This window comes from Chionomys nivalis, chromosome X (genome assembly GCF_950005125.1).
Source record: "Chionomys nivalis chromosome X, mChiNiv1.1, whole genome shotgun sequence".
NCBI lineage: Eukaryota > Metazoa > Chordata > Mammalia > Rodentia > Cricetidae > Chionomys > Chionomys nivalis.
The window spans coordinates 1,178,109-1,189,658 of NC_080112.1; the positions used below are offsets into that span (position 1 = coordinate 1,178,109).

General features: G+C 46.0%; 1 protein-coding gene and 1 pseudogene across 2 annotated transcripts; both read left to right on the plus strand.

Moving 5' to 3' along the window:
- Positions 1-4,023: 4,023 nt before the first annotated feature.
- LOC130867452 (40S ribosomal protein S2-like) lies at positions 4,024-7,001 on the plus strand (annotated as a pseudogene).
- Positions 6,678-11,505, plus strand: Slc10a3 (solute carrier family 10 member 3). 2 transcript variants are annotated; one of them, XM_057759553.1, is made up of 2 exons: positions 6,678-6,752; positions 9,283-11,505. In XM_057759553.1, exon 2 carries the CDS (start codon positions 9,412-9,414, stop codon positions 10,843-10,845), a length of 1,434 nt encoding a protein of 477 aa, XP_057615536.1. In that variant the 5' UTR covers positions 6,678-6,752; positions 9,283-9,411; the 3' UTR covers positions 10,846-11,505. The 2 variants fall into 2 exon arrangements, with proteins under 2 accessions (XP_057615536.1, XP_057615535.1); XM_057759552.1 differs by lacking the exon at positions 6,678-6,752 and adding an exon at positions 6,791-6,908.
- The last annotated feature ends 45 nt before the right edge of the window (positions 11,506-11,550 follow it).

The following is an 11,550-nucleotide window of genomic DNA, read 5'->3' on the forward strand; positions in this document are numbered from 1 at the left end:
TACAGAGAAACCTCATCTCAAAAAAAAAAAAAGAAATTTAAAAAAAATTAGTTTTAAACAACTAACTTACATGGCTCACACAACACTAGGAAGTCTGGCCAATAATGTCAATGTACAAAATAGATAAAGGTCACCTAGAGGTTAGGAACCAGATGAGTAGGCTCCCTAGGTTAGCAGCTTACTCCCAGGTGAAGCAGAATCTCACAGAATGTGCTTACTATGATGCTAGTAGGACAGAGACTTTCCTGTGCCTCCCAGACAATTGGACAATTGTCTTTTTGTTTGTGTTTATCCGTGAGTCTGTGTGTCTGTCACCGTGTGTGAAGGTATTTATTGGCAAGAGGACAACTTGTGAAAATGAGTTCTGTCCTTCCACCACATGGGTCCTCCCAGGGATCAAACTCAGGTCATCAGGCTTAGTGACTTTATCCACTGAGCCACCCCACTGGCCTCCACCTTGTTTTTTAAGACAGTCTCTCATTGGCCTGCAACTCACCAAGTAAGCTAGACTGGCTTGCCAGTGAGCCACAGGGATCCTTCTGTCTTTACCTCCCCAGCATTGGAATTACAAGCATTACCACCATGTTTTGTAGATTGAATTTAGGTCCTCATGCTTGCAAGCGTTTTACCAACTCTGTCCAGTTGTTTTATAAATATTAACTAAGTACCTGTGTTCAGCAGTCACTGCTGCACAATAGGAAGAGAGCCACAAATAGGGCAACACAACTTATCTCTCATTTGACCCAATACAGGCTAGGAAGCTGATAGTGGGGAGCACTGTGTAAATTACTTCCCAAAAGTTTCAGGACAAATTTGAAGGCTAACTCTCCTTAGTTGAGATTGGGTTATGGGTTTGTCCTACCACCAACCTAACTGGCTATATACATCAGAGCATGTACCTACCCTAGAAGTCTGTATTAGGGTCTCCCATGTGTTCCAAGAGTGTTGGTGGGACAGTTGATGCAAATAAAACAAGGTGTTGCAAGCTAATGCTAGCTGAACAAAACAACTGTTGTTATTATATTTCCTACAAGTATTGGATGCACCCTGCACATATCTGTGTAGATGCCTTCCTTATCTTACTGGAGAATGGAATATAAGCTGCCTCTCAGGGTCACTACTGTGGTCCTGTTGCACATTTCAGAAGGTCTCCCATCTGATGTTGTCCCAACTCTTACTATTGTTTTTTCTCTGATCCAGATGACTTCTCTTTTGGAACTTGATGTTTTCACCTAATATAAATAGCTCTTCCTTATTCTCTTCTGAGGTAAATTATTAATTCCCATAGCAAACTTCAAATATTTTCTTGTCTCTCTTCCCCCTTTCCTGCAAACAAGGCTGCCAAATTCTTCATGTTAGACATCCCAACACTCCCTCTGGCTTTTCAGAGAAGGCTGAAATGGCTAATGATAACAAGGAGAAATCTTCTGACCAGTCTTCTTACCAAATTTTCTCCCCTGATTCCAGTACATAGCAGTAATTGGTGGCTTTCAGGTGGCCAGGCCCAGGTGAGTTCCACTCAACAACATGATTTCCACCAAGGACACAACTCTTAAAATTTCTGTCCTGACTTCTTTCAGCTGATCCATCTCTCTCTGTGGCCTACTTACTTATTCTTCAGATGGACACATTGCCCTTTCCAAACTGGATCTTCAGCCCAAGAGTATGACAAACCCAGCCCTCTCACATGTCCTGACTTTAAACTGACTTCTTCCAGCAGGACCTCTCAAACCCACTTGAGACAGACAGTATCAACATTCTGAGATACCAAAGATACACACAGTGGTGTGCTTACTGGTCCTCTGAGGATAAACAACCTAGCATTAAGCCTTCAAAATATTAGTTTTATTTTGGTTTTTTTTGTGTGTGTGTGTGTGAGAGAGAGAGAGATTAAAAAAATAATAAAGCTTATCCTCTACCATACTTGAAGCCCTAATGCTAGGTTGTTTATCCTCAGAGGATCAGTAAGCACACCACTGTATGTATATTTGGTCTCTCAGAAGCAGGAAGAGGGACATCTGGGAGAGTTCAGATGTCCAGACTGAATTGTGCCATATGGAGAGAGGGGGAGGGGAAGAGAAAGGGGAAGGGACCAGGTGCGGCAGCTAGGAGGCCCTTATGTGCAAAGAGAACTGGCAACCAAAATGGTTGGATTATATAGTGAAGAGCAGCCTAGGCCCCTAGGCTGGAAAAGTTCAGGGTAGGGGTTGGGTTATGCCAGCCAGGAGGTGTTAAATAGGCACCTCAGCCATGTGTCGTGTGTGTGTGTGTGTGTGTGTGTGTGTGTGTGTGTTACATGCCCATGTGTGCATGCCATATTAAGGCGAGAGAGGTAGGGGGAACATGAGGTCTCTTCCTCTATCATTCTCTGCATTATTCCTTTAAGACATTTTCATATTCAGATTCAGGTCTCTCACTGAATCTAAAGTTTACTGTTTTAGCTAGGCTGGCTGGCCAGCAAGCTCCTGGAACCCATCTGTCTCCACCCACAGCAACACTGGGGTTAAAAGCACATGCAGCAATTTGGATTTTTACAAGAGTACTAGGATTCAAATTTATGTCCTGACTATATAGAAAGTGCTCCTACCCACTGAACCATCTCACTAGCCTCCAGTTTTTTGAGACAAGGTCTCACTCTACAACCATAATGGCCCAGCTCACTATTTTTTAAGCTGACCTCAAGCTGATCCTCCATTCCTCGGCCCCTCCCTCCATGCTAGAATTACAAGTGAGTGCCCATTCCCAGCTGCAACTGTTTGTAATCATTCACATATCAAACCCTTAGAGCAGAGGTTCTCAACCTTCCTAATGCTGCAACCTCTTTTTTTTTTTTTTTTTTTTTTTTTTTCTGAGACAGTGTTTCTCTGTGTAGCCCTGACTGTCCTGGATCTCTGTAGAGCAGGCTGACTTAGAACTCAAAGAGATCCACCTGTCTCTGTCTCCCAAGTGCTGGAATTCAAGGCATGCAACCTCTTAATACAATTCCTCATGTCATGGCGACTCTCAACCATAGTTATTTCATTGCTACTTCATAACTGTATTTTTGTTGCTGTTATATAAATAAATATCTGATATGCAGATGATCTTAGGTGACCCCTGTGAAAGGGTCATTTGACCCCCAAAGGGTTTGCAACCTACAGGTTGAGAACCGTTGCCTTAGATAGAGCATGTTTACCCCCTAACATATATATATACTTGTATGTAATATATATATATATATGCTAATTTAAATTTTATAAAACACACAATATGGGATTGTAGAAATAGTAACAGTGCTTACTGCTCTTCCAGAGGACCTGGTTTCAGTTCCCAGCATCCCTGTGGCAGCTGAAAACAAATAACTCAAATTCTAGGAGATCCAACTCCCTCTAACCTCCAAGCATGTCCTGCGCACACATGGTACACATAAACTTATGCAAGCGCACACACAAACATACATAAAAAATATTTTTAAAGATACACTTCAAAGGGGCTGGAGAGATGGCTCAGCGGTTAAGAGCATTGCCTGCTCTTCCAAAGGTCCTGAGTTCAATTCCCAGCAACCACATGGTGGCTCACAACCATCTGTAATGAGGTCTGGTGGCCTCTTCTGGTCTTCGGGCATATATATAGACAGAATATTGTATACATAATAAATAAATATTTTTAAAAAAAGATACACTTCAAAATTGTTTTACCATCATTTTCATAGCTGTGGATGTAGGTCAGTTGGCGTGAACAAGGCACTGAATTTGATTCTCAGCACCATATAAATTGGTTTTTGTGTTGTGATGATGCAAGGAGAAATATTCAAAGTTCAAGGTCATCTCAGCTACCTTAGGAATTTGAGGTCAGCTCTGAGATTCTGTCTCATAAACAAACAAACAAACAAATAAATTAGTCTAGCTGCTTCTTTTTAGGGAAAATACCAAATGACAGATGACGCTGGTGCAGCAAGAGTACCCAGGGACGTAGGGGTCCAGGATTAGGAAGCTACATTGGCTTCCATAGAGTATTTGGCAGTGGTTTTAGGCACCCACGGTCATGGTTGAGGCCATGGCCGTGGTCAGCACTTGTGAAGGTAAAGCCAAAGATGAAGAGTGTTTCCCCATCAGTAAGCTGGGCCTTCTGGTCAAGGATATGAAGATCAAGACCCTGGAAGAGATAAATCTACCTGTTCTCCCTGCCCCATTAAGTAATCCGAGATTATTGACTTTTTCTTGGGTGCATCCCTAAAGGATGAGGATCTAAAGGTCATCCCAGTGCAGAAAGACTCTGGCTAGCCAGTGGATCAGTTTCAAGGCTTGTGTCACTATTATGGACTACAATGGTTATGTTGGTCTTGGTGGTAAGATCTCCAAGGAGGTAGCCACTGCCATCCGAGGGGCCATTATCTTGGCCAAGCTTTCCATTGTCCTCGTGCAGAGAGGCTACTGGGGGAATAAGATTGGCAAGCCCCACACTCTTACATGCAAGGTTTGGTTGACAGGCTGCTTGGCTCTGTGTTGGTGCATCTCATCCCTGCTTCCAGAGGCACTGGTATAGTCTCTGCTTCTGTGCCCAAGAAGCTGCTGCTGATGGCCAGTATTGATGACTGCTACACATCAGCCAGGGGCTGCACTGCCACCCTGGACAACTTTGCCAAGGCCACCTTTGATGCCATCTCTAAGACCTACAGCTACCTGACCCTGCCCTCTAGAAAGAGACTGTGTTCACCAAGTCTCCTTATCAGGAATTCACTGACCACCTTGTGACCTGCACAAGAGTCTCTGTACAGAGGACCTATGCTCCAGCTATGACCACCACATAAGGGTTTTTGTTGTTGATGTTTGTTGTTGTTTTGTTGTTTAGAGACAGGGTTTCTCTGTGCATAATGGTTTTTATACAAGAAAAATGAAGTAAATCAAGTCTATTTTTTTTAAAGTCTAAACATGGCTGCCCCAGCAGTGATTCTATGGAACTGCATACAAGTGGCAGTTAGCTTATTGCTTTTTTTATCAGAAAAAAATTCCTCAGATGGTAGCATCAAGTGAGCTAAGAAAGGTTTGCTCAACTTGTCCATACACTAAAGTACCTTTGACAGAGAGGCTGGCTTGCATAGAGTTGTGAGTTGGGTTCAGTTTTCCTTTTATTCCCCCTGAGACAGAGTTTCTTTGTGTGGCCTTGGCTGTGCTAAAACTCACTCAGTAGACCAGGCTAGCCTCGAACTCACAGAGATCTGCCTGCCTCTGTCTCCCTTGAATGCTGGTATTAAAGACATATACTATCCCCACAAACTGGGTTATTTTCTTCACAAGAACTTCAGAATACACTACAATGGAAAAATCATATTATTGATGGAATGAGGCTTTATGTACAAGCTTAGAGACCAAAACTTTGCACCAAGATCAAACATCTATGAAGAGAGATTTCTGAGTCTAAAACTATCCATTAAATAAATGTAACTTAGAATAGAATTTAAATGTATTTATGGTATCAGATTTACTATTTTTAAATTATGTGTGTGTGTCTTTGTAGGGGTATGTGCACATGATTGCAGGTGGTTTCAAAGTCCAGACGAGAGTATCAGATTTCCTGCAGCTGGAGTTACATGCCACGTGTGGGTACTGGAACCAAACTGAGGTCCTCTTCAAGAACAGTACATGCTCTTAACCATTGAACCATTTCTCTCTAGCTGCAAGATAAATGTATATTTAATACTATTATTATTATTATTATGGTTTTTGAGAGAGGGTTTTTCTGTTTAATCCTGGCTGTCATGGAACACTATACATCAGGCTGGCTTCAAACTCACAGAGATCGCCTGCCTCTGCCTCCCAAGTGATGGGATTAAAGGCATGCATCACCACACCTGGCAAGTCTCACTTTTAAAAAAAAATAAATAATAATAATAAAATAAAGTTTATTTTGTACGCTTGGAAAACAGAAGCATACAAAATAAAGAAGCACTTGGGAGGCAGAGGCAGGTGAATCTCTCTGTGAGTTTGAGGCCAACCTGACCTACAGTGTTTCATGACAGCCAGGATTACACAGAAAAACCGTCTCAGAAACCATAATGAGGCCGGGCGGTGGTGGCGCACGCCTTTAATCCCAGCACTCGGGAGGCAGAGGCAGGCGGATCTCTGTGAGTTCGAGGCCAGCCTGTCTACAAGAGCTAGTTCCAGGAAAGGAACCAAAAGCTACGGAGAAACCCTGTCTCGAAAATAAGAAGAAAAAAAAAACAATGATAATAATAGTATTAAATATACATTTATCTGGCAGCTGGAGAGAGATGATTCAATGGTTAAGAGCATGTACTGCTCTTGCTGGGACGGCAGTTAACAGAACCACCTGCATACAAATCACCTTTTTTTAAAGATTTTATTTTTATTTTATGTGTATGAATTTTGTTTACCTGCATGATTAATTGGCAGAGGTCAAAAGAGGGTATCAAATCCCCGGAACTGTAGTTACAGGTGGTTGTGAGCTAAGTGGGTGATGGAGAATCGAATAAGAGTCCTCTACAAAAGTTGTAAGTGCTCCTAACCACCGTGCCATCGCTTCAACCCCCACATCACCTTTAATTCAATATTTGTTTACTATCTTCTGACATCCTTTCTACACCTTACCACACCACCCACTTTTTCCCCCCCCAGAACGTAACTACACAATGTAACTATTTCACGGCACGCCGAACAGCGCGGACTCAGGAAGTCAGGTCTCACGTGGTAGGGCCTGTTCGTCGCTCCCAGACACGTCACATCCTGTGGGAACCCGACCTGCGCCTTCCGGAGGTGAGGGCCTCTGTAAGAGGGCGGAGTCCTAGCACGCGGGTGGAGCCTCTGTGGGGCGGAGCCTGTGGGGGCGGGACGAGGTCCGGGCTGGCCGCGCTCGCCCGCATCTGCTGGCCCAGAAGCCGCTTGTGCGGAGCTCTGTGGCCGCGGAAGCAGGTGAGAGACTTCGACCGGGAAGGGGATGACGGGAGGTGGCTTATGGCTCCGACCGCAGTCCGTGATCACCCGCTCGGGCCAGGCCCAGCGTGAGGCCTTGCGGGCGCCGGAGTGACGTGAAGGCTCTCCTGACCCAAGACTGCGGGGTTGTGAGCCCTTCCAAACTTCTCCAACCACCTGACAACCCTCGGACTCCCAGGTGCGGAGGAGGCCTGGTTATCACTGCCAGATATCCTAACCCCCAACACTTGGCTGCTGTGGAAAAAGCTTCCCAACAGGATTGCTTCCTCAGCTTTGGAGTGTATTTACCGTAACTTATTCATCCCCTCCATCAGCAGAGGTCTAGGATAGGGGCCGAATCCCTCTTGCAGTGACTCAGGTCCACCATTCCTACTGGAAGGATGGGGTATGGGTGGATGGCCCTTAACCTCTCCCTTAACTGGTTCACACCACTCTGATGCGTACATCTTTTCCTCTCCACTTGACTTGTTACCCTACTCTGGTTTTTTGCCTCCCTCTTCATCGGTAAGACACAGGGCTGAACCAGGGCCCCCAGGGTAAGTGATCCATACTCAGCAAAGGCCATATAGATGGAGGTCTGGGGCCAGAGACTGATCAGGATCCAGAGAACTTAAAGGCACCTGGCAAGCCATAATGTAAAACCTGCTGTGTCCACTACCATCTAGTTGCCCCAGTTCTAGCAGGTAATACTAGGATGATAACTATCTAGTTGAGACATGGAAAGAGACAGACCCCTCCTTTCACCCCAAGTTACTCCACCCTTAAAAATACTCAGGTTCCACTGTAAGTTTAAATTTCTAGTAGGTGGCTCATACTTTTATCCCAACATTTGGGTGTAATCAGAGACTGCTCTTTTCTTTTCTCAGCCACTCAGACCCAAATAATCACATAGAAACTATACTCTCTATATTCTCCCAGCCTGGCTATATTCTGCCCTGCCATAGGCCAAAGTAGTTTATTAACCAATGGTAATAAGACATATTCCTAGCATACATCATTTTGGGAGGCAGAGGCAGGTAGATCTTTGACTTCCAGCCCACTCTACATGGTGAATTCCAAGCCAGCTGAGGCCCTTTCTCAACAACAAAAAGTCTCTGGTAGGGCTGAATGTGGTAACCTACGCCTTTTAATTCCAGCACTTAGAGACAGAGACAGGCAGATCTCTGTGTGTTTAAGGCCAGCCTAGTGTACATAGTGAGTTGCAGGCCAACGAGGACTACATATAGAGACCCTGGAAGGGGAATGTATGCCAGAAGTCTCTGAGCAGAGGTTTTCAGATATAGAAGTAGCTATGAGAGTTCAAATTCTGAATCTGGGGAGCTTTAACAAGAGGTTACCTTGTGAATATCTAACCCAGTACTACTGTAACTTCCTTGAGAAGTAGGGATGTGCTTCTCACAAGGACTCCCATCTCATTAGTATAGGAGGGCAGGTAGGACAGGACATGTAGCCACAACAATGGTTTACCCAACTCCATGTCAGTAGCAAACATCACCCCCTGCAGACACTGGTTCAGTAAGTCACATACTGCCCATGTCACTTTGTCACCACTTTGTAGTTGGCAAATGGCATTCAGATTCCCCTATTCTGTTTTAGAACCTGGATCTGGTACAAGGCAATGTTCCCATCAGCACCCTTTTTTTTCTTCATTTTTGGAGACAGGGTTTCTCTGTATATTCCTGAGACTCGGTTGTAGTCCAGACTGGCCTCAAGTTTACGGAGATCCGCCTGCCTCTGCCTCCTGAGTGCTGGGATTAAAGGTGTGCACCACCATGCCCATCTCCCATTGGCACATTTTGTTCTGACTAGTCTCCTTGTCTTCCCCAGGAAGCCATTTTTTTATTTGATTTGCTTTGTTTGGAAACGGAGTATCAAGTCCTCCAAGCTGCCCTGGAACTGGCTATGTAACTGAAGGGTGATCTTGAACTGATTGTCTTGCCTCCACTTCCCAAGTGCTAGGATGACAGCAGTGAGCCACAATACCTAGCCCCTCTAGGAAGCAGTTTAGTTCATTCCTACAGTGCTATTACGGCATCTTGATAGTGTGGAGTAGACTAGTGGTCACAGGATTAGAGATTGCTCTCCTAAAACCCTCAGTACTAGAACATCTCTAAAAGGTCACCGTAGTAGGCAAGTCCAGAGAATTGGCAGACTGAGTGGGGTTTCCTATATGTAGGTGACCTCTCTTGAGGAATGAGAAGCTTGAGGCAGCTGTACTGGAGGAAATGGTTGCAAGGACCAGTACTATCCCCAAACTAGAAGTAAAAGGTTCTCTGAGAGCCCCATGCTCCTGAGCTTGCAGTTTCTCCTCTCATAAGCCATTTTTTTTTTTTTGCCCCTTCTCTTTTCAAAGGAAGCCGTGATATCAAAGAAGACCACACAGGACCAGGACCTTCCCATGGACCCTTCTCAGGATATTCCAATAGCACTAGCAAGGGTGTTCCTCTAAGACAAAAGGAGCCACGATCCTTTGAGAAGTGCCATGGTGGTCAGGAGAAGCAGAGGTAGCTCCCAACAGTTGCCTAGCCTGGGAGGACAGGGTGGTTGTACAAGTCTCCTAGGTATGCTCAGAGCTGCCCTGCTGCTCATCAGCCTGCCATGGGGGGCCCAAGTGATGGCTAGTGCCAACCTCAGCACTGCTCTGGGCCACACTGTGCCACTGACCAGTGGTCACTATTTGAGCATTGGGGATGGCTCAGTGACAGAGTTTGAGTTCCCTGAAAAGAGTGAGGGTATCATTGTGATCTCTAGCCAATACTCGGGACAGGTCAATGGGACAGGCGTCAGCCCCACACTGAGGGTTATATCCCTGGACACTGAGGTACTAACCATCAAGAATGTGAGTGCCATAACCTGGGGCAGTGGGGGTGGTTTTGTGGTGAGCATCCACTCAGATCTGGCTGGGCTGGCCCCACTCCACCTCCAGCTCATGGACTTCCATGAGGCCCCACCCTTGCTGATTGAAGAACGAAAAGATTTCTGCATCAGGGTGTCACCTGCTGAAGATATCCCTTCTACCCTCAACCCCAACTTGGGCCACTTCTCAGAGAACCCAATTCTGTACCTGCTCCTGCCTCTTATCTTTGTCAACAAGTGTTCATTTGGGTGCAAAGTGGAACTTGAAGTTTTGAAGGAGCTTCTACAGAGCCCCCAACCCATGCTGTTGGGTCTCTTGGGCCAGTTTCTGGTCATGCCCTTCTATGCTTTCCTGATGGCCAAAGTCTTCATGCTACCCAAGGCCTTGGCTCTGGGCCTCATCATTACCTGCTCATCACCTGGCGGTGGGGGGAGCTATCTTTTCAGTCTCCTCCTTGGAGGAGATGTCACCCTGGCCATCTCCATGACTTTCATCTCAACAGTAGCTGCCACGGGTTTCCTGCCACTCTCATCAGCTCTCTACAGCCGTCTTCTCAGCATCCATGAAACACTCCACGTGCCCATCTCCAAGATACTGGGGACTCTGCTGTTCATCGCCATCCCCATAGCAGCAGGTGTGGTGATCAAGTCTAAGCTCCCCAAGTTCTCAGAGCTGCTGCTACAGGTCATCAAGCCCTTCAGCTTTGTACTTCTCCTAGGTGGCCTATTCCTGGCCTACCACATGGGGGTCTTCATCTTAGTGGGAGTCAGGTTACCCATTGTACTGGTGGGCTTCACAGTGCCCCTGGTTGGCCTCTTGGTGGGCTACAGCCTGGCCATGTGCCTGAAGCTGCCAGTGGCCCAGAGGCGGACAGTCAGCATTGAGGTAGGGGTGCAAAACAGCCTGCTAGCCTTAGCCATGCTGCAGCTGTCTCTGCGTCGCCTTCAAGCAGACTATGCTTCTCAGGCCCCCTTTATTGTGGCACTGAGTGGTACCTCCGAGATGCTGGCTTTGGTTATTGGCCAGTTCATCTACAGCAGCTTGTTTCCTGTTCCCTGAGGACCCTGGCTGAAGTTTTCTAACCCCAGTCCCCATACTCCATCCACTCTCCCCATAGTTCTTGTGTACCAAAGGCCTTTAGTTCTCATGCACTATGCATTCAGACAAATCCAGGCTTATTTTTTGTTACTTTTTTTTTTTCAGCTTTCAGTGCCAAAGAGGCCAATGCTGAGTTAGAAATATATTTCAATAAAAGACAAAAGCAAGTTTGGGTCCATTACAGTCTTTGTCCCTTGGAGCCTATGAATGGAGATAGGAAGTGTATCTGGGCTGGTATGGGCCAGGATGGTGAGCAGGCTTGGTGATCCTGCAGAGCCTACTCTCTCCTGGCTCCCTGTTTTGCACATGGTAGACAAGTGTTGTACCTTTGAGCTGTATCCCCAGACCTACAAAAGCTTTTCTCTATCAGCTCTCCCCAACGGGGCAGACCTCTGTTCTATGAGTGAGGAGATAAAAGGTCTGGGTTCACTACTTCAGGGCCTCAGTCAGGATATTTTTGCATCCAGACTAGAAAGAAAGAAGTAGAAAGCCTCGGGCTATGGCAGGTAGGACTGGATCATTTCTCTATCTGAGAGACATCGCAAGTCTGCACTAACTTGGTCCACCAGCAGCGTAGGAATTAGCGCAGGGCAGGCCTTGCCTGAAGCTGACATCCTGGTCCTTCTACTTACAGCTTCCAAGTGAAGCAAGCCTGACCCCGCAGGT